The sequence below is a fragment of the Trichechus manatus genome, unplaced genomic scaffold, assembly GCF_000243295.1.
Source record: "Trichechus manatus latirostris isolate Lorelei unplaced genomic scaffold, TriManLat1.0 scaffold00002, whole genome shotgun sequence".
Classification (NCBI taxonomy): domain Eukaryota; kingdom Metazoa; phylum Chordata; class Mammalia; order Sirenia; family Trichechidae; genus Trichechus; species Trichechus manatus.
In genome coordinates, this window is record NW_004443938.1 from 27,637,123 (window position 1) to 27,661,206 (window position 24,084).

At 37.6% G+C, this 24,084-nt stretch overlaps 1 protein-coding gene across 11 annotated transcripts in view; it reads right to left on the reverse strand.

The window, feature by feature from the left end:
* The window catches only part of UTRN (utrophin), a 627,344-nt gene that overhangs the window by 305,472 nt on the left and 297,788 nt on the right, over window positions 1-24,084 (reverse strand). For all 11 annotated transcript variants that reach the window (XM_023729352.1, XM_023729345.1, XM_004368852.2 and 8 more), the window contains 6 exons: window positions 21,636-21,785; window positions 19,066-19,141; window positions 16,021-16,235; window positions 13,342-13,459; window positions 8,214-8,419; window positions 5,661-5,815 (listed from right to left, as the gene is read on the reverse strand). In XM_023729352.1, the coding sequence (XP_023585120.1) occupies window positions 5,661-5,815; window positions 8,214-8,419; window positions 13,342-13,459; window positions 16,021-16,235; window positions 19,066-19,141; window positions 21,636-21,785 (920 nt within the window). The remainder of the gene's footprint in view (window positions 1-5,660; window positions 5,816-8,213; window positions 8,420-13,341; window positions 13,460-16,020; window positions 16,236-19,065; window positions 19,142-21,635; window positions 21,786-24,084) is intronic.

Below are 24,084 nucleotides of genomic sequence, written 5' to 3' on the forward strand. Positions count from 1 at the left end.
GTAAAAGCACAGATAAACATAATACATAAGAAATATACAGTATATCCATGGAATTAAAATTCTAAGGGGGTGGATGGATATCTAAAAAGCCTCTTTAGGAAGGCATTAATGAAAAAAAGGTTGAGAAACATTGAATCTGATACACTATAAGGTCACAGGAGTACTGTGATGCAAAAAGTTAAGCACTCAGCTGCTAACTGAAAGGTTTGCAGTTCAAACCCACCCAGTGGCTCCATAAAGACCTAGCAATCTGCTCCCATAAAGACTGTTGTTGTTGTTAGGGGCTGTCAAGTCGGTTCCAACTCATAGCGACCCTATGTACCACAAAACAAAATACTTCCTGGTCCTACACCATGCTCACAATCATTGTGATGCTTGAGCCAATTGTTGCAGCCACTGTGTCAATCCATCTCATTGAGGGTCTTCCTTTTCTTCACTGATCCTCTACTTTACCAAGCATGATGTCCTTCTCCTGGGACTGATCCCTCCAGACAACATGTCCAAAGTATGTAAGACGTAGTCTTGCCATCCTTCCTTCTAAGGGCATTCTGGTTGTACTTCTTCCAAGATACCCATAAAGATTACAGCCAAGAAAATTCTATGGGGCAGTCTTATTCTGTCATGTGGGGTCACTATGAGTCGGAATCGACCCTACAGCACAAAACAACAACAATGCTATATTTGCAACAATAATCCCAATAATTCATGAAAACTTTAACACAGGTTTACATGCTTTGTTTGAAAAGGCAAGGAAAAATTTGTATATTTAGAAGGCTCTCCGTTTAAAATAGTGAAAAATTATAAATATCACTGTGTTTAAAAGAGAAAACCCTCAACACACAGAAACACTGTCACTCACAAAGGGATCCTGTGAGCAGCAGTTTTATTGTATTCTCCCTGCTCCGCAGATAGCAATATACTTAGAGGTCCCAGGAAATCATGTCTAAATATTAGTATAATCACTCATTTCCAAAAATAAATGCAAGTAGAAAAATAAGGACAACTACTAATAACTAAAATGAAACTGGAACACTGTGGTTCTCTGGGCTATGATAAATGGAAGATCACCTTGCAATATAATTCATTTTTAATTGCCCATTCCATCTAATCTAACTACTGCTGTAGGCTGTCTTAAAATATTTACAAAGTAAAAGCAAAAAAGGATGGGAGGTGTTAAATGAAGCAGGCCAACATTCGTAAGTGGTCAATTTCTCTGGTATTGTTCACAACAAAAACGGTCATAACTCTTACCCACTGAATTTTTGGAAACATATAGATAAAGTATATTTAAGGACTATCTCTCTTAGTATTAAAGCTGTTTTTCATTCACCTTCTTCCCTGCCTTAGTTATGGAATACTTACTCTATCCAAATAACCTGGTACAGTAAAAGAAAACAGTTGTATTAAAACACTAGAAAGACCAATATTATAGTTCTTTACCTTTAACTATGTATGTAGTTCTATATTTGCTGTTGTTGTTAGGTGCCATCCAGTCAGTTACGACTCATAGCAACCCTACGTACAATAGAGCTAAACATTGCCCAGTCCTGTGCCACCCTCACAATCATTGTTATGTTTGAGCCCACTGTTGCACCCACTGTGTCAATCCATCTTGTTGAGGGTCTTCTTTTTCGCTGACCCTCTACTTTACAAAGCATGACGTCCTTTTCCAGGGACTGATCCCTCCTGATAACATGTCCAAAGTATGTAAGACAGAGTCTCACCATCCTTGCTTCTAGGGAGGATTCTGTTTTGTACTTCTTCCAAGACAGATTTGTTCATTCTCTTGGCAGTCCATGGTATATTCAATATTCTTCACCAACATCACAATTCAAAGGCGTCAATTATTCTTCAGTCTTTCTTATTCCTTGTCCAGCTTTCGCAGGCATATGAGGCAATTGAAAATACCATGGCTTGAGTTAGGTGCAGCTTACTCTTCAAGGTGACGTCTTTGCTTTTTAACACTTTAAAGAGATCTTTTTGCAGCAGATTGGCCCAATGCAATGTGTCCTTTGATTTCTTGACTGCTGCTTCCATGCGTGTTGATTATGGATCCAAGTAAAACGAAATCCTTGATGACTTCAATCTTTTCTCCGTTTCTCATGATGTTGCTTATTGGTCTACTTCTGAGGATTTTTTTTTTTTTTTATGTTGAGGTGTAATCCATACTGAAGGCTGTGGTCTTTGGTCTTCATTAGTAAGTGCTTCAAGTCTCTTCACTCTCAGCAAGCAAGGCTGTGTATCTGCATAAAACAGGTTGTTAAGGAGTCTTCCCCCAAACCTGATACCCCATTCTTATTCATATACTATAGCATACAGACTGAATAAGTATGGTGAAAGGATACAACCCTGACACACACCTTTCCTAACTTTAAACCACACAGAATAGCTTGTTCTTTTCAAACGACTGCCTCTTGACCTATGTACAGGTTCCTCATGAGCACAATTAAGTGTTCTGGAATTCCCATTCTTTGCAGTGCTATCCATAATTTGTTATGATCCATACAGTCCAATACCTTTGCAAGTCAATAAAACACAGGTAAACATCTTTATGGTATTCTCTGCTTTCAGTCAAGATCCATCTGACATCAGTAATGATATCCCTGGTTACAAGTCCTCCTCTGAATCCGGCTTGAATTTCTGGCAGTCTCCTGTCAATGTACTGCTGCAACCGCTTTTGAATCATCTTCAGCAAAATTTTACTTGCATGTGATATTAATGATATTGTTTGATAATTTCCGCATTCAGTTGGATCACCTTTGGAATAGGCACAAATATGGATCTCTTCCAGTCTGTTGGCTAGGTAGCTGTCTTCCAAATTTCTTGGTATAGACGAGTGAGCACTTCCAGCGCTGTATACATTTGTTGAAACATCTCAAGTGGTATTCCACCAATTCATGAAGCCTTGTTTTTCACCAATGCCTTCAGTGCAGCACGGACCTCTTCTTTTATTACCATCGGTTCATGGTCATATGCTACCTTCTGAAATGGTTGAATGCCGAAACCAATTCCGGTATAGTGACCCTGTGTATTCCTTCCATCTTCTTTTGATGCTTCCTGCGTCGTTTAATATTTTCCCTATAGACTCTTCAATATTGCAACTCGAGGCTTGAATTTTTTTCTTCAGTTCTTTCAGCTTGAGAAGTGCTGGGCGTATTCTTCCCTTCTGGTTTTCTAACTCCAGGTCCTTGCACATGTCATTATGATACTTGATTTTGTCTTCCCAAGCTGCCTTTTGAAATCTTCTTTTCAGCTCTTTACTTCATCATTTCTTCCATTCACTTTAGCTACTTGATGTTCAAGAGCAAGTTTCAGAGTCTCTTCTGACATCCCTTTTGTTCTTTTCTTTCTTTCCTGTCTTTTTAATGACCTCTTGCTTTCTTCATCTATGATGTCCTTGATGTCATTCCACAACTTGTCTGATCTTCAGTCAATAGTGTTCAGTGCGTCACATCTATTCTTGAGATGGTCTCTAATTTCAGTAGGATATACTCAAGGTTGTACTTTGGCTCTCATGAACTTCTTCTAATTTTCTTCAGCTTTGACTTGAGCTTGCATAAGAGCAATAAATGGCCCGTTCCACAGTCGGTCCCTGGCCTTGTTCTGACTGATGATATTTAGCTTTTCCATCATCTCTTTCCACAGACACAGTCGTTTTGATTCCTGTGCAGTCCATCTGGCAAGGTCCACGTGTATAGTCACGTTTAAGTTGTTGAAAAAAGGTATTTGCAACGAAGAAGTCTTGCAAAATTCTACATGCGATCTCCCATACCATTTCTATCACCAAGGCCGTGTTTTCCAACTACTGATCCTTTTTCTTTGTTTCCAACTTTCACATTCCAATCACCAGTAATTATCAATGCATTCTGATTGCATGTTTGTTCAATTTCAGACTGCAGAAGTTGATAAAAATCTTCAATTTCTTCATCTTTGGCCTTAGTGGTTGGTGCATAAATTTGTATAACAGTTGCATCAACTTGTCTTTTCCTGTAGGCGTATGGATATTATCCTATCACTGACAGTGTTGCACTTCAGGTTAGATTTTGAAATGTTCTTTTTGATGGTGAATGCAATGTCATTACTCTTCAAGTTGTCATTCTCAGCATAGTAGACTATACGATTGTCTGATTCAAAATGGTCAATACCAGTCCATTTCAGCTCACTAGTGCCTAGGATATTGATGTTTATATGTTCCATTTCATTTTTGATGATTTCCAATTATTCTGGATTCATACATGGATGCTTGCAGCTGTTTCTTCTCATTTTGAATTGTGCCACATCAGCAAATGAAGGTCCCGAAAGCTTAACTCCATCCATGTCACGAAGGTCAACCCTACTTTAAGGAGACAGCTCTTCCCCAGTCGTCTTTGAGTGCTTTCCAATCTGTGGGGCTCATCTTCTGGCTCTATGTCAGACAATGTTTCACTGCTACTCATAAGGTTTTCGCTGGGTAATTGTTTTCAGAAGCAGACCGCCAGGTCCTCCTTCCTAGTCTGTGTTAGTCTGGAAGCTCAGCTGAAACCTGTCACAGTGACCCTGCTGGTATTTGAATACCGGTGGCACAGCTTCCAGCATCAGAACAACACGCAAGCCCCCACAGCACAACAAACTGACAGATGCATGGGGGTTATATTTGCTACTGTGGTCTTATTCCTTCCAGTATCCTAGGCATGTCTAGCTACACATTCAAACTGACACACTGACATACTGATCTCATAATTCTCCTCTTTTAGTTTTTAAAAATCTGTTTTAGAGATGCTACCTAAACATAACATTTAAAAAAATGTATAAAACATCTCCACATCAAATTATTACTCTATGTTTAGTCACACTTGATAACCAGTAATATATACCATAAAGTATTCTAATATTATCCATCTTACGCACTGCAAAATGTGTTTAGGTATCAAATTAGCTTTCAGGCAGTCAGCATTTGAATATATAAAGATGTGAGTGAAATCATAATTTCACTCAGACACGGGCATTCCCAGTACTATGCATGAAGTAGACACTTTTTTACTGATAATGAACATAAATATGCAAACTTAAAGAGATGCTAACTACTGTTTACAGTTTCTAAATCCTAGGTGTTCGAGTGACAGAAAAATCTCCCTTATAAACACCTATGCTATTTTAGACTGTTTCAAATAGACTGACGAGATAGAGTAGTGGAAAGGAAAGATAATAAACTAGTTGAGGCCCCAAATACACATCGCTCATTGCAGGGGCCTAGCCTTGGGTCCAACTTTGTCTGATTCTCAGCTGATGTGTTCCAGACAAATAGCACATTTTTATACATTAGGGATAATATTACCCAATATAAATACCTAAGGGTTCCTTACCATCAGAGCACTACCAAAAGGATTCTAGGAAATACAGAGAGGTATTAGAAACTCACAACACATAAAAGAATAAATGGCAAGGTTTAGACTTATTCAAAGAAAAACATCATTGTAGAAATTCCATTCAAGTAGATACTGTATAAATATACATTCCATACTAAGTATGATAATATCAACTTAGTACACCACGATAGTAAGAAAAATCATAAAAATGTACTCCTAATAGTCATGTATTTGGCATGGTTCCATCAGAAAGCCAAAGCAATCAAATTGTCCACTTGACAATATACATTTACCTGCCAGGGTCTTAAGAGTTACCTTTGTTTTAGATTGATCCATGATGATTTTAAGTACTCAGTGGTTTCCTTCACATTCCTTGTGTCATCATTGCCATATTCCTCCAGCAGTTTCTGCAGGACATTGTCGAAAGCCATTACGATACCATCACCCAGGCCCAGTTCCTGAAGCAATATCTAGGATACAATTTCAGGTGTAATTGTTAGAGTTACTTGCTCAGGAACTAATATTACCAGAACACTGGTACTTCCGGTGAGTGTGTGGTGGGGGGTGGGGTAATTAACAGGTTTTAGACAGAGATATTGAAAGAAAGAAAACAAATCATGGGACAAATTCTTGTATGTACACTAAACCATAATAATTCTAGGAAGTGAAAAGGAAATGTCTAAAAAAAAGTGATCAGGTACACTGATGATATTAAAAGATGATCACGTTTTCCTTTTGAGATATTTTACATCATCAAATCATTTGTCTTTTCCACTCCTTCTGTTAAACATCTCTTCCTTACAGAAAGTTCATTCAATTAGAAATAAACTTACTATTAGTTGTTGTCATTAGTTGCCACTGAGTCAGCACCGACTCATGGCGATCTTTTGTATAACAGAACAAAACTCTGGTCCTGTGCCATCTTCATGATTTTTGGTAGGTTTGAGTTCATTGCTGCAGATATTGTAGTGACTTCCAATCTAGGAGCTCATCTTCCGGCACTAAACTGAACAATGTTCTATTGTGATCTATAGGGTTTCCATTGACTAATTTGAAATCAGAAATAGATTTCCAGAATTTTCTTCCTATTCTGTCTTAGTCTGGAAGCTCCACTGAAACCTGTCCACCATGGGTGACCCTACTGGAATTTGACATACTGGTGATATAGCTTCCAGCATCATAGCAACATGCAAGCCACCACAGTACAACAAACTGACAGACAGGTGGTAGAAGTAATCAACTATGTGTTATGAAATAGAGACAACTGGAAATATCTTCCCTACCACTTGTAATTGCAATTCTATCACAGGATATTCCTATATTTGGATTTATAATTGTTTTTATTTGGTAAAGCCTACTATAAAAAGATAAACACTATTTAGTGGGCTATTATCCAATGTTGGTATCAGCTAACATTCAAAGGAGATTGCTCTCCATCTAGTTCTTTAACCGAAAGAAGAAATTAAAACAAGTCCCAGAAGGACTGAGAACCAGAAGAACAAAAGGCTCTAAAGGGAAAGTGAGAGGGTTATCGAGATTAGCATACAGCCCCTTCTTTGGGATCCTCCCTGATAATCTGACAGAGAGGTGGTAGGAACTTACTGTAGAGTTCCTCTATATGTGCTTGGAGAAACGGGAAGGGCTGACAACAGGGAAGTCTTCCATCCATTGTCCCTGAATCACTGTGTATGTTTACAAAGTTAACTGCTGAGATGGATCAAGCAGCCAGGCAGCTTTACTAAGAGTTAGTTTGAATAGCTAAACCGAGGCTGAGTATGTTGGTAGGTGTTGGTTCCTTGATACATGTCTTCAATCTCTGAGTCACTGGATCAGGATACTCCCCCTGAAATCTAATCTACAAGAGACTATTCCTATAATGCTTTTCTGTAGCAACTGGCAGAAGAATTCACCCTAATGTTTCCAAAAATAAGAACTATACTGTTGATTAGAAAAGAATATTCTGAATATGGTCATTTAAACTTTGATACCACTTTTGATTATATTCTCAAGTTAAGTCTCCAGGGGCTTTGCTGACTATTAGTTTTTAGTTATTTAATGAAAACAGTCAGCAGGTTTCATAAACACAGAGAATGATCCAGGAAACCAGCATACCTGGCCACGTGCTTTTTAAATTGCAAACATGGAAAGTTTATATTTGTGGAGAATAGTAACATGTTCAGGATTTTTTTGTTTCAGATATTCTTTATTATATTCTCCAAAAACGAACACTTTCATCTTAGGGTATCCAAAGGGCATATAACTACTTTATACTAAAATATAACATAACAACCATAACTTTCAATTCAAGAATATTTTCTAAAACTGTAGAGAATTTAAAATAGCACTTTAAAAACACCTTAATTGTTTCACATGTCAACTCTATAATTAAACCAATCACAAAAAAGGTACCTGCCATTATCTTATTGAATAAAATGGCTTGGTAAGAAAGGTATTAAAAACAATTAAACTAATTACCTGATTTGTTCACTACAGTAGCCCTGGAATGAAAGTCTCAGAAATTTTTATAAATAAAAAGAGTCTTCAGGATAGGCAAGGAGGGGAGTAAATTGAGGGTTCCAGAGATGCTGATAATGTTCTCTTTCTAGATGTTGGTTGCACAGGTGTGTTCAGTTTGCAAAAAAATCAGCAAGCTAAACATTTAATATGTATGCACAACTCTGTGTGTTATACCTCCAAATTTTTTTCAAATAATCTTGGTCAAATACTTCACATAAATTTCAATATGTATTCTAAGAACTTGGGAAAACATCATGCCAGGTTCTTAAAAATTATAGTTAACAAAAGGAAAAAAAGAAAAATGTACATCCAACCAAATGATATTACCAGAAAATATCTAATGAGTCTTACCTGGTTATCAGAAATCTGTTTGATAAGTGGATCCCTGCGGGCTTGCTGAAGAATATAGAGCTGAGCCTCATACTTCCTCATAAGCTCCTCCATCTCTTCCCGGTGGTCATCCCACTGCAGACTATCCATGATCATGTCCTCCAGTTGCTGCTGCCGGGACTGCACGCCATGCTGAGTGCTGTCCCACTGGCTCTGGACCTTTTCCACTGTGGGGAGGGGGGAAAGAGTATGAAAAATAAATCTCAAAAATAAATACCAGGAAAGGAAAAATAACTGACTATCAAACTTACCATAAGTAAGCCTATAAATACAAAAGAGAAAGCTGGTAAGTTGACACATACATTTTAAAGGAATTCTGAGGCATGTCTGCCACACTATACAAACTGATACATTTCTGAACCCTTGCTTGAGAGAAAAATCTTAGACTGAACTCTATTTTAAATGCACTAAAACATCTCACAATAAAATGATCTGCCACTGTAAACTGAGAAAGCAAAAGAAAAATTACAAAGAAAATCATTTCCTACCTACTTTTTTTATGTATCAAATCTAGTTTGATGAAGATAGAGTTAAGAGTACTTTATGACAGACTTTAAGATGTAGACATAGTCATCTGTCATCCTAAAAGAAGATTCTCTAAGGCAGTCTTGATTTAAAAGAAAAAACAAACTAAGAATACTTTTCACATTTGCTTTACTCTAACATGAAACCTTTCTAAAAGCAAAAGTATTTTATAATTCAAACCCAAGAGAAACACTAAAGAAACGCAGATTCTATGTAGTCAGCAGTTTTTCACTATAAAAATTCAATAATATCTTTTCCTCCCTGCTTCTTTCCCTCACCCCCTTTCTCCTCTCCTCTCTTTTCTCTACTTTTCACATGAAGAAAATGACAGACAGAGCTGAAGAAATGTAAACTGTTGATTAATTACTTAAGGGGCAATTCCGGATCTTCTAATGCATCAGTAAACAATAACTTTGAATATGTGCAAGAATCCATTGATAATAAGAAGATGGAAGATTAAAAATAGCTGCTAGACAATGCAGAAAGGAAGAAATGATGAAGTAAAAGAGCTGAACAGAAGATTTCAAATGGCGGCTCGAGAAGACAACGTAAAGTATTATAACAACACGTGTAAAGAGCTGGAGATAGAAAACCAAAAGAGAAGAACAAACTCTGCATTTCTCAAGCTGAAAGAACTGAAGAACAAATTCAAGCCTCGAGTGGCAATATTGAAGGATGCTACTGGGAAAATATTAGACGACGTAGGAAGCATCAAAAGAAGATGGAAAGAATACACAGATTCCCTATACCAAAAAGAATTGGTTGCATATCATCAGGAACCAATGGTACTGAAGGAACAGGTCCAAGCTTCACGGAAGGCACTGGCAAAAAAACAAGGCTCTGAGAACTGACGGAATACCAATTGAGATGTTCCGACAAACGGATGCAGTGCTGCAAGTGCTCACTTGTCTATGCCAAAAAATTTGGAAGACAGCTACCTGGCCAACCGACTGGAAGAGATCCATATTTATTTTATACCTATTCCAAAGAAAGGTGATCCAACAGAATGAGGAAATTATCAAACAATATCATCAATATCACACACAAGTAAAATTTGGTTGAAGATCATTCAAAAGCAGCTGCAGCAGAACATCGATAGGGAACTGCCGGAAATTCAAGCCAGATTCGGAAGAGGACTTGGAACCAGAAATATCATTACTGATGTCAGATGGATCCTGGCTGAAAGCAGAGAATACCAGAAAGATGTTTACCTGTGTTTATTGACTATGCAAAGGCATTCGACTGTGTGGATCATAACAAATTATGGATAACATTGCAAAGAATGGGAATTCCAAACACTTAATTGTGCTCATGAGGAACCTGTACATAGGTCAAGAGGCAGTCGTTAGAACAGAACAAGGGGATACTGCATGGATAAAGTCAGAAAGGTATGTGTCAGGGTTGTATCCTTTCCCCATACTTATTCAACCTATATGCTGAGCAAATAATCCAAAAGGCTAGACTATATGAAGAAGAATGGGGCATCAGGATTGGAGGAAGACTCATTAACAACCTGCGTTATGCAGATGACACAACCTTGCTTGCTGAAAGTGAAGAGGACTTGAAGCACTTACTGATAAAAATCAGAAACTACAGCCTTCAGTGTGGATTACACCTCAACATAAAGAAAACCAAAATCCTCACAAGTGGACCAATAAGCAACATCATGATAAACGGAGAAAAGATTGAAATTGTTAAGGATTTCATTTTACTTGGATTCACAATCAACACCCACAGAAACAGCAGTAATCAAAGGATGCACTGCATTGGGCAAATCTGCTGCAAAAGACCTCTTTAAAGTGTTAAAAAGCCAAGATGTCACCTTGAAGATTAAGGTGCGCCTGACCCTAGCCATGGTGTTTTCAATTGCCCCATATGCATGCAAAAGCTGGACAATGAATAAGGAAGACTGAAGAAGAATTGACGCCTCTGAATTATGGTGTTGGTGAAGAATACTGAATATGCCATGGACTGCCAAAAGAACGAACAAATCTGTCTTAGAAGAAATACAACCAGAATGCTCCTTAGAAGTAAGGATTGCGAGACTATGTCTCACATACTTTGGACATGTTATCAGGAGGGACCAGTCCCTGGAGAAGGACATTAGGCTTGGTAAAGTAGAGGGTCAGCAAAAAAAGAGGAAGACCCTCGACCAGATGGACTGACACAGTGGCTGCAACAATGGGCTCAAGCGTAACAACAATTGTGAGGATGGTGCAGAACCAGGCAGTGTTTCATTCCATTGTACATAGGGTCTCTATGAGTTGAACCTGACTCGACAGCATCTAACAACAAGATGTTTAGATGCAGAATAGACTGAAGTACTGCAGTTAAGGACTCGGCCCAAAAGAACTACAATATAACTTTCTAATTCAGTTAAAAAGGGACATTTTGGTAACAATCTAGGGACAATATAGGATTATATTAGACCATAACACGATTGGTGTAATATTGTTCAGAAAACTGTAATTATACTTATGTGTATAAATTCTTAAAAATTGTTCAATGAAATTATCTACTTTATGTTATCTTGGTGAATTCTTTAAATAAACTGCTTAAGTTTTAACTTAAAAAAAGAGAAGACTAAACTATCAAAATTATCTACTTGCCAGTGGAAAAAAAATGACATAGAATACTTATGGCCATCTAGAACTTAATAGAATCATTTAGTATCGAACAAATAAAACGAAAGACATCAAACAACAGCAAATATCAGAAGAGGCTTATCATAAAAAAGCAAATTATCCAAATCACTATGAGTAAGTGCTAAAAACAAGTGACACAGTAGTACACCCCAGCAAGCATGGTTTTACATATATTGAGTAAGGACTATATCTATGTAATCTGTACATACACAGACACAGAAAGAAAAAACAAATACAGGCGAGAAAACAACAGAGAGAGAACTGAATTGGAAAGGGAAAATATTCAGGAGAAGGGAAGTCTTGTATAACACCTTAAAAGAAGTGTTGGACAAACAGAAAGACGATGGGAGAAAATAAAAGATCCAGAAGAAAAGAGCAAAACAGTGATGGCTTTGTAAATAGTCTGGCATCATTAAAGCAGAGATACCCCCTTGCTGCGCGGGGAGAAACGGAATTGCTCCAGAGTTTCCTAATAGGCACAGTCAATCAAGTAACAAAAAGAGGGAGAAAGACGAAAAATGCCTTATTTAGTAAAAATAAACCAAAAATTTCAGATGCTAAAAGTTCTTTGCTAACTTATCTCATATAATAATCTTGCTGCTACCACATCTATTGTGCTATCTAAATACGGGGGAATAGCTGACTTTCTTGCCTTCAGAAAGGTTACAAATATTACCCACAAATATTTATTCTTCCAGTTTTCACTCTGCCACAAATATTTATTAAGTAACTAATTTGTACAAAGCACTGTGGAAGGTCCTAGGGACAGGAAGGTGAATATTAACAGCCAATGGAGGGGACAGACAATTAAAGTAGCTATGAGATTTACAATGGAGTTACAGGAAAAAAAAATCAGCAAGTTCACAGCAGGGACTAAAGATAGAAAATTCAGTTTGCCAGGGACCGGAAGAGGGTGGCGGAAACTCCACACAGGGGGTGACATTTTAGCTGCTGGAAAGAAATAACGCAGAGAAAGGTAAGAAGGCCAGGAAATGTCAGGACATTTTAAAGAGTAGATATGGTGCAGAACAGTTACAGATGGGGCCAAGGGCTATAGTGAGAGAGAAGATGATGAAAGCAAGTCGGGGGGGATTGTGACAGTTCCTAACTGCCACTCTTGAGAGGTCAGACTTTGTTTTGTACACTACACAGATTTCACAGACACTCAGGGATCTTTGTTGTTATTGTTTCAATTATCTATTTTTTGTTTGCTTTATTTTGTTATTAACCAACCAAAAACAACCCAAACACACTGCAGTCAAGTGGATTCCAATTCATAATGACCCTACAGGACAGAGTAGAACTACTCATAGGGTTTCCAAGGCAGTAAATCTTTATGGAAGCAGACTGCCACATCTTTCTCCTGTGGAGCAGCTTGTGGGTTCGAACTGCAGACCTTTCTGTTAGCAATCAAGCACTTTAACCACTGTGCAACCAGAGCTCCTTGTTGTTAACTAAAGTATCCCCACATTAATGCCAGGCATACAGGCATGCAGTAGTTGTTCAATAAACATCTGTGGAATGAATCAATGAATTTTGAGACTATGAGTTGAAGGACACGGTAAGATCAGGTTGTGGCGAAAAAATCAGAACAGAAGAATGGATTTGCATTCCTGTGAGTTTCTTTAACTTTTGTTTCTTTGGTTCCTTTAAAACAAATTCTAACTTAGGAGAAAAAAAATCCAGTGTATAAGTAACTACTTAAAAATAATGATGCTAACACTTCAAGAAATTCACAAGGGAATTGTCACAATGTTCACAAAAAATAAAACATCTGAAAATAAGAGAAAGTCATTGTTTAAAATTAAGAGTATGAAATAATATTAATTTTTAATTGAATAGTCTTTGAAAATGTGTGTTCCCATTTTCAGAGAAAGTGGACTATGATGTGGTTTAGTTTGCTTGTTTGTTTAACTTACATTTTTCTGTGATGGCTGTTCTCACATCAGAACTGGAAGCTTTATTTTTCAAATTCTGTGCCAATGTAAAAACATAATCCAGTTGAGGACGGCGCTGTTCCAAGTCAGCTTTTGTGATCTGTTAAGAAGAAATGTTTATTGAGATTATATCAATAAGCCATAGGACAAGAATACTAAGCAAAATTTGCACTGCTGACATCAAAATTATCATGGTTTTGGCCATTATCGTTGTTGTTTTCCTCCTATTAGCTACAGTGAGGCATTAGCAATGTGGCCCAGAAAGAGTGTGTGCTTTAGAGCCTGAAGTACTGAGATCAAATCTCAGCTCTCTCATGTATCACCTGGTCACAGGTGAAGTACTTCACCACACTGTGTTTCAGTTTTCTCAAGAAGAAACAATACTCCCAGCTCACATATATCAAGTCTGAGGAAAATATATGATGAAAATCACTTTTAAAACTAAAAAATACTCTGAGGACATAAGTAGTTATTGTGGCTGCTGATGGCCTGAATACTTGTTCCACATCAGCTATGAACGCAAACTAATACCCCCTCTGTGGACTGGTATAAAACAAAACAAAACAAATCCACTGCTGTCGAGTTGATTCCAACTCATAGCAACCCTATAGGTCACAATAGAACTGTCCCATAGGGTTTCCAAGGAGCAGCTGGTGGATTCAAATTGCCAATCTTTTAGTTAGCAGCCGAGCTCTTAAACACTATGTCACCAGGGCTCCAGGGACTGGTATTAGCTATCAGAAAAGTGCTCATTTGAATAAGTCCAAATCACATGATCTTAGACATGAAAAACTGACACTTTAGATATTTTGTGTCTCTTAGTACTGGATAACGAATGGAAGAACTGTCAACAGTATCAGGAAAACAGTGTGTTTTAAGTAAAGAGCTAATAAACAGCCATAAAGATTAGAAAACCCAATTTACAGTAAACACAAATGGTGTTGCAAAGATTCTCTTCACAGTCCTTCCTCGTTATGAATTCTCTAATTTTGTAGACTCTAGTCACTCATAACAGTTTCAAGTATTATCTGTAAATGGATTATTCACAACTTCCAATCCTGAATCCCAGGGCTACATCTCAATGAATGCTACTCACTTCCTTCTAAATGGCAAAAGGGCTCCTCAACACAACCTGTCCAAAACGAAACCACCCAAACACTCTTATCCACACTCTATTCCTTCTAGTCCCCATTTCCACTAGCAGCAACAGCACCATCTTAGTCACTCAGAGAGGGCTCTTCTTGCTGTAAGTATCTTGCCCCCCACCAAGTCCATCCATATGCACTATTGCCAGAGCATTGTTATCATTCGTCTCCAGATCAAATTAAAACAAACAAACAAAAAAATGAAAAGAAAATAAAAAAGATGATTGCCAATTGTTTACAGACTAAAGTCCAAAAGGCTTTGCGTGGTTTACAACTCCTTCACAAAGTGAACCTGAGCTGTTTTCCTGGCTTGGTTCTCATTAGACTTCCTTATTGCCCAAATGTTGAACCTAACATCCCTCACACTTCCCCCAACTTGTGTCTTTATTCACTCCATTCCCTATACCAAGAATGCCATTCACTCATCTCCAGAAGTAATTCTCTTCCTCATTTTAACTGCCCTAACACCTTGCCTATGGCTTCTATTACATTCTGCCTCACTACAGCAACCCATCTACTTACAGGAGCTCAGCGCCTCTGCCCAGTGTTAGTTATGTGTAATCTGGGGATAAAAGCAGTACCTGCCTCACAAGACTGTTGAACAAGTGAATGAGACAATACATGCAAAACCCTTAGAAAAATGCCCAGCACACAGTAAACAATAAAGTTAGTATAGCTCCTATTATTATCTTACTGTGCACTCCCAATTTCTATCTTTTCAGTATCCGCATACCATACACAGCCCAGAACCTAGCATACACTACATGAAATAAGAGCTTTACAAATTAATAGTCAATGACACATGTATAATATTCAATTACAGTCGGGAGATTTCTAATTAAACATATAAGCACAAGACTCGGGTTTGATTCCTAATCAATGCGCCTCATGTGCAGCTACCACCCATCTGCCAGTGGAGGCTTGTGTGTTGCTGTGATGATGAACAGATTTCAAGAGATGTTCTAGACTAAGACAAACTAGGAAAAAAGGCCTGGCAAGCTACTTCCAAAAATCAGCCAGTTAAAACCCCATGGATCACACTGGTCTGATGTCATTGTACAGAGTCCCCATCAGTCTGGTGCTGACTCAACACCAGCTACCAACGGAAACACCAAGCCTGTGGCTAAGATGATACAAATTAACAAATAAGTTCTTTATGAAATAGGCGTATAAGTTGAAAAGGCACTTCAGGAAATTATCCTACATCACACTTAAGGTTAACTGTAACACTAGTTTACATTTACACTAATGTACCTAGCTTTAGGGCATCAGTTGAGCTTTTAAAAATACAGAGTCTACAGCTTAAGGTGGTAAATCCATCTGATCTTACCACCACAGTACAAATGCAAGAAAAACTTTATTCTTCAGGGTTAGCCCAGACGGCTGTTTAAAAGAAAAAAAAAATTAAACCTCATTCTTTCATAGTTTAGAATAGACAAAAGGGATCCATATTGATCTTGTCTCTCTCTCTCTGTGTTACAGAGCTTCCACACGAGGCTTTACACTATGCACCTACTTTCATTCTGGAAACTGTCTTATTGATCTCTTCTATATCCCCGACAGTGACAATGTTGGACTTCAGCATCTGGTCAATCAATACCAGCCAGTCAGCTAGTTCTGTTATAGTTTTATCCAGATCAGCAGGAATTGAAATTTCTGAAGTCCGATGAGACTGAACAGGAATATCTGGCGTAGATGATACTAGCACCACCTTTTGGACACTAGGAGGAGCTGAAATAAAAAATACAGCAAAATATTAACAAAGCAACAGGATATTTTGATTGTGGGGGTGCAATGGTGATATATGTGTGTATTTAAGTAAAATTAAGTAAAAAAAACTGAAGTTTTTTATTTTTCCACAATGAAATGGCTATGGTATTTCCTGTAGTATCTATGTCTTTAGTAGCCAGAAAGCCAATAAACAAAAAATCTCACAATATCCTCGGGCAGCAATATAGCAGAAGTAACAAACACTGATAATTTCTACAAAGAGAAATTAAAATAAAATATGCAATAGGTCAACCATGAGAAAATTAGGAGTGTTACTTTATTTTTTTAATTTTTTTTCTTAATTATGAAGCCAACTTACTCATAATTTTCTATTCTATTTTCATTTTCCTTTATAACATGAGCATTATTCATTCTTAGGAAACAGCACTGTGAATACCTATTAATATTCCATGGATATGTTCACTAACTTTTATTGAACCCTTTTCATAAGCCTGATATCTAGCTTGCTTCTGAAATATTGTTTTAAAAAAAAACTTGCAAGGAGTATCTTTTTGTATTTTTGCATATTTCTGATCGCTACCTTAGTATAAATTTCTCAAAGTGGTATTACTGGGTCAGAAAATATTTTAAAAATGAATGTTTTTAATAGTCACTGCCAAATTGCTTTCCCTAAAAGTTGTACCAATTTAGATTTCCAGCAGTAGCATGTGAAACTGATAAACATCCTGCATCTACACCAACAATATTCTATCTCGATGGATAAACACACATTTTTCACTACTGTTTTCACTTAACGGTTTTTGATTAGTAGAAAAGGTGAATATTTTTCACGTTTATTAACCAAATAAGGTATAATTTTTAACTGTCTGCATTCTTTATCTGCTTCCTTATTAATTTAGATTAACTCTTATACAGAAAGATAAACACGTGCCATATTGCTGAAAACAACTTGGGAATTTTTTAATGTGGCGTTTTCTTTTTCACATATAGATGTTCACAAACTTGGAGTGATCAAATCCATAAATCTGCATTTGGAGATTGTTCCCCTAGGACTTTCAAGTTAGAAACTCTTGTCTTCTCCAATGATTTGATGACCTTTTTTTTTCTTTAGGTTTTTTTGGTTTTTTGTTTGCTTATTTGTTAATAAAGGGAGGCTGTTGTTTTTCTTTTGTCTTGATACAAGACATAGTTAATTTTATATCCACCTGGAATCTACTTTGGCATACAGTATATAAGGTGAGGCTAAAACAGTTTTCTAAACACATAAGTCAGTCCATAAATTCAGTGCAATTCTAATTAAAATCTCAACAGGTATGTGTATATGTAACTAGACAAACACATATATTCAAATTTCTGATTTTAAAATTAATATAGAAGAGCAACGGGCCAATAACAGTAAAAAAAAAAAAAAAAATCCATTTTTGGTAGAGAAATATACCCTACCAAATATGACACTGCATTCCTTAGTTGTGATAATTAAATGGCTACATTACGAACCCAGACAGTCCAACCTGACACTTGGCAGAGGCACATCGTAGATCAGTTGAGGAAGAATCTACTGTTCAATAAATGATACTGGGAAAAGTGGTGACTCATGGCGGGAGGGGGGAGTCGATGGAACAGATTTTGACCTCACACTCACCATGCAAAAATTAGTTCTTGTGGGATTAAAGACCCACACATAAAATACCAAAATTGTAACAATGCTAGTAGAAAATATGGAAGAATTTTTTTATAGCTTCAGACGACTAAAGGAGCTCTGAAGTAAAAAACAAATAAAGGTAAACTATTAATAAACCATTACTGTTTGAGAATTCTGTAAAAGACACCATAAACAAAGATTTTAAAAGCCACCAATTGAGGGAAAATGTATCTGCAATGCACGCTGCGGATAAAGAAATAGTAACCAAAATACTTAGAAAAAAAAAACTCCAAAATATCAATAGACAATTCACAGAAGACAAAACAAGGAAGCCAATAAACATGAAAAAATGTTCACCCTCACTGGTAACTGAAGAAATGCAAATTAAAATGAGATACTCTATATTCATAGATCAGAGGTTCTCAAAGTAAGATCTGAGGACCAATGGGGTTCCTAGAGGCCCTTTCAAGGGGTATGTGAGGCCAAAGGAGTCCTTCAGTGGTAGAGCAAATGGTTAACTTGCTTGGCCGCTAATCAAAAGATTAAAGGCTTGAGTTCACCCAGAGGTGCCTTGAAAGAAAGGCCTGGCGATCTACTTCCAAAGAATCAGCCATTGAAAACCCTGTGGAGCACAGTTCTACTATGATACACACGGGGTTGCCATGAATCAGAATCAATGTCACAAAAACTGGTACTGGTAAAAGCAAGCAATATTTGTCAGTAAATAGCTTCCCTGGAATGGAGAACTTTTCTAAATCTCCATCTCTCACTTGTTCCAAGGATATCTAAACCTTTTGTTTTCAGTCATCATCCCAGGAACATGTTAACATAGCAGATTACAGCTGATTTCCTTAAAAGCCACATGTACCCAGCAGATGATTCCCCAGTATTCCCACTCAGCCTCTCCCCTGCCTCTCAGCAGGACCCATTGATGCCCAGGCCGCACCTAGTCCAGAAAAAGGAAAAAGTATTATCCACCACCAGAGGGAACATCTGCACACAGTGGGCAGTCAACCACGCCTTCTGTTTAAAGAAAGTGTTCTTTTCAAAAAATTGAAAGTAGAATAATAAATCACAATTGCATGATGTTTTGAAGTATGTTATTTCTAATTCGTATATGGCACTCAAAATCATAAAATTATTGCTATGTTTATTAAAAAAAATTAAAAGTAATAAATTTTATCTTACCAGCAGTCCTTGTCGGTGAAACAGGACTGGGTTCCTGGATGCGTTCCTTTAATGCAATGGGCAGTTCTCTGTATACCTATCGTATCAGACCAAGCAGAAGAGAATACTATATAAATAAAGATGACATTTTTTAAAGTGTTATTCTAAATGATAGCTCTGCCTCTGTTATTCCCCTTAACACCTAAGCTTCTAGCTGGACAGTCTCATCTTTACTATCCTCTGCAATCTTGCTTGAGTCTTCCACTCCACTGACACTACTATCAAGAATGCCAACCAGTCCTTAGCTGACGTGGCCTCTCTGCAGCATTTAATACTGTCCACACTCCTTCCTTGACTTATGTTAACGTTACCCACTCTGGACTTCACTGCTACCTCTCTGACTCTTCTGCTAGGTGTCACTCACGAGCTCACTTTTCTCTGCCCATCAATCAAATATCAACATCCTAGAGGGGAGGATTTTGAGTCTTCTTAACCTTGACCCTGGACTCTTCCTGGGTCATGGTTTCTAACGGTTTCATTTACGATATGGAGTTTTGAGAGGCCAGTAACTCCCAAAAACATATCTTCAGTCTAGCTCTCTCTGTCAACTGGATATTCAGATATGTCCAAATCTGAATTCATTTCTGTGTTCCCTGACACCCCCTCTACAAACTTTTCTAAAGACTCCAGCCAATCTTTCTCTACTTATTCTTAGAATCACTCCATCCATCTCAACAGTACAGCTACAGCGGTCTTTTAAAAATTTAACTCTACCCTGCTTAAAGCCTACCAATGGCTGCCCACTGCCCTCAAGATATTGGGAGCACTGGTGGCGCAGTGGTTAAGAGCTATGGCTGCTAACCAAAAGGTTGGCATTTCGAATCCACCAGTCACTCCTTAGAAACCCTAAGAGGCAGTTCTACTCTGTTCTATAGGGTTGCTATGAGTCGGAATCAACTCGATGGCAATGGGTTTGGTTTTGTTGGTGAGCCCTTAAGATGATGACTTGTTCTCAAACTAGAATTCAAATTTTTTGTGATGTATAGTGAGGCCTTCAGGATCTGGTCTCCATGAGTCTTTCCACCTTTTACTTACCTCCAGGACCCAAAAACACCATGCTCATTCTCAGTCTCCTCCAGGCCCTTTCGTGTGCTGCTTCTCTTCCCTATAACACCCTTCCCTTCATTCTTCACCTGACCAATACTTAACCCATCCTTCATAAATTAGTTTGGCTTTCACATCCTCCAAAAAACCTCCCATGAGTACCCCTAAAGCCAGGTCCATGCTCCACCTTTAAGTTTCCATGGAATATCTCTATGTTATCATTGCTTGTCTGCTTGTCTCACCCACAATATGTTCTTTGGATGAAAAGCGGTGACATACTCTTTGCTGTATTCACAGTTCTTAAAATGGTGGCTGGCATAAAGTGAGTGTTTACTAAAAACCTATTAAGTGAGTGAATGAATGCATGAATTTTTGAAATAGCTTAGTATTTCCCAAAATGCATCTGTGGAAATTCTCCGCACAATAAACACTGCTTGGTCTTAGACATTCATAATTCACCTAAGTATATTAGAATTTATGCAAAGCCCTACAATAAAGGAAGCTTTGTCTTTGCCTAACATAATGTTCACAAATGGACCACCATGTCTTTTTCCAAAACAATACTCACTGGCATCCTTGGTGTAAAACATATATGTGTGCTCTGATTGAATACGGATAAACTGAGCTGGGCATTTTGAAATGGTGGTCAACATGTCTGTAAAGTAGTGTAAGGGAGAAAGCGTAGCACATGAAGTCAGACAGAAAACAGGAAGGTAGACCCTGAGGGGTCTCATAAGTCACAGTACCAACTTTAGCTTTTACTCTGAGATGGAAAACCGTTAGTGGGCTTTGATCAAAGAAGTTACTTGATCTGAATTGCGTTTTAGCAAAATCACTACGGCTGCTACGTTGAGAAGAGACTGACAAGGGCCAAAGGAGAAAGCAGGGAAGCCAGTCTGCAGGTCATTTCAATAATCAAGATAAGAAATGACAGCGGCTGAAGAAAACAAATTAGTGGCAATGGGGAGAGTGAGAAGGGGTCAAATTTATGAATATTTTCAAACCTAAGACAAGTTAAAAGAACTGTACTGGGAACATCCATACACAGCCTACCTTCTACAATTTTTAAATTGGACTCTATTTGCTTTATCATATATCTAACCATCTAGCCATCATCTATCAAACCATCTATGGAGTAGGTATATATTTTGAAGGAGGATTTGATGATGATGACTTCAAGGTTGCTGTTTTTTAATTGAGGTATCTAATCCACATATCATAAAACTGACTCCAAGTTTTTTTTTTACTTAAGTAGTTGTAAAGATATGATTTCCATTAACCAAGGTGGGAAAAGTACATTAAGGTGCAAGGAGGAGGTGGATATCAGGAACTCAATTTATATGTTAATTCCAGATGCCTATTAGACAAACAAGTAAAATGTGCCCATATTTGGATATACTTAAAGTAAAACAGCTACAAGATCCCATATCTTTGACAACAAGATCAATAACTACGAAATAGGTGTCACAGTAACACTGTATGCACACCTTATTCCATGTTGTATTTACAGTTCTTAAGCTTTCTGAAATTTTCTCTCTCTCCTGTAAGCTCAGACTCTTATCTGAAAGCATTTCCAATTCAGTTCTGTTCAGCCATTTGAGTTTATCAGCTTGTACTTCCATCTCCTGGGTTAAATCCTAAAGGGGTCAGAAGAGAGCTCTGGTTAGAAGGCTGTCATTCTGGAGAAAGTTCAAGAACTGTACCAGGAATCTCTGAAAAAGTATTCTATAAATGCAGACTTTTAATTTCTTAGATGGGAAATGAACTTATAAGAAGCCTGAACTCACATTAAAAAACTGATACACACAGAAGTGAACACACACATTCATTCAGAGTATGTGTTCATGTGCACGCGAACATAAACTCTGTTTCTCTCTCTCTCTCTGGACAGGGTCATACTAAATTATATTTACATTACTAATTTAACATTCCACTGTTAGATCATAAAAATTACATCTGCACTAATAAGACAAAAAAAAAAAAGCAGCATTTTATGATCTTATCTCCACTTTGCTACTACTCTTCTACGGTAGGATCCCACCCTTTGTAAATTGTCCAAATTGTTTGCAAAAGTGATGTGCCAAGAAAACTACCAAAAATTTTTAATAAAAACAAATTGGTTAGATATTTGTCACATTTTGAAAGGAAAACTTAGTAAATGTTCACCACATATTATTTTCACCATTATTAAACACCTGAAAACATTTATATGTCAGAATTTTAACTGTAATTTTAAATGTTTTTCTTAAGTCATCAATTTCTTAATGTATGTGTTACCGTAAAAATAATTCAAACAACCTTGAATTATTCAAAATAAAAAACTACCACTCGTCTGTCAGTTTGTCGTACTACGGTGGCTTGCATGCTGCTGTAATGCTCGAAGCTACTCCACAGCTATTTCAAATATCAGCAGGATTACCCCGATGGACAGATTTCAGCAGAGCTTTCAGACTAAGACAGACTAAGAGAAGAACCTGGCAATCTAATTCGAAAAAAAAATTGGCCAGTGCAAACTTAATGAATAGCAGTGGAACACTGATACAGTGCCAGAAGATGTGCCCCTCAGGTTGGAAGGCACCCAAAACAGGACTTCTCAAAGTGGAATCAACATTAATGACGTGGATGGAGTCAAGCTTTTGAGACCTTCATTTGCTGAGGTAGCACAACTAAAAATGAGAAGAAACAGCTGTAAACATCCATTAATAATTGGAACGTGGAATGTACAAAGTATGAATCTAGGAAAATTGGAAGTCATCAAAAGTGAAATGGAATAGCTAAAGATCAATATCCTAGGCATTAGTGAGCTGAAATGGACTCATTCTGGCCATTTTGAATGGGACAATCATACGGTCTACTATGGCAGGAATGACAAAATGAAGAGGAATGGCATCCCATTCATCATCAAAAACATTTCCAGATCTATCCTGAAGTACAATACTGTATGGAATAGGACAATATCCATACACCTACAGGAAAGACCAGTTAAAATGACTATTATTCAAATTTATGCAACAACCACTAATGGAAAAGATAAAAGAAATTGAAGATTTTCACCAAGGTCTTTAGTTTGAAATTGATCACCCATGCAATCAGGATGCATTGATAATTACTGATGATTAAAATGTGAAAGCTGGAAACAAAGAAAAAGGATTGGTAGTTGGAAAATGTGGGCTTGGAGACAGAAACAACTCCGAAGATTGCATGGCAGAATTTTGCAAGATCAACAAATTATTCATTGCACATATCTTTTTTCAAAAACGAAAACAGTGACTACACAAGTGGACCTTGCCAGATGGAATACACAGGAATCAAACTGACTACATCTATGGAAACAGATGATGTAGAAGCTCAGTATTATCAGCCAGAGGCAAACTGTGGAACAGACTATCAGTTGCTCATATGCAAGTTCAAGCTGAAACTGAAAAAAATTTAAACAAGCCAATGAAGTCAAAGTAGGACCCTGAATATATTCCACCTGCATTTAGACACCGTCTTTGTTGTTGTTGTTGTTGTTTATTGTTGTAGTTTAAATGAAGTTTACATTTCATGTTAGTCTCCCATACAAAAATTTATACGTACATTGTCATGTGACCGTAATTGCTCTCCCCATACTGTGACAGCACACTCCTCCTTTCCATCCCAGATTCCTCATGTCCATTCAACCAGCTCCTAGCTCTCTCTGCTTTCCCATCTCAACTCCAGACAGAAGCTGCCTGTTTAGTCTCTTGTATCTACTTGAGCTAAGAGGCACACTCCTCACGAGTTATCACTTTGTGTCCCACAGTCCAGTCCAATCCCTGTCTAAAGAGTTGGCCTCAGAAATTGTTTTAGTTATGTGCTGATAGAGAATCTGGGGGCCATGCTTTCCTGGGTTTCTCCAGTCTCAGTCAGACCATTAAGTTTGGTGTTCTTACTAGAATTTGAGTTCTGCACCCC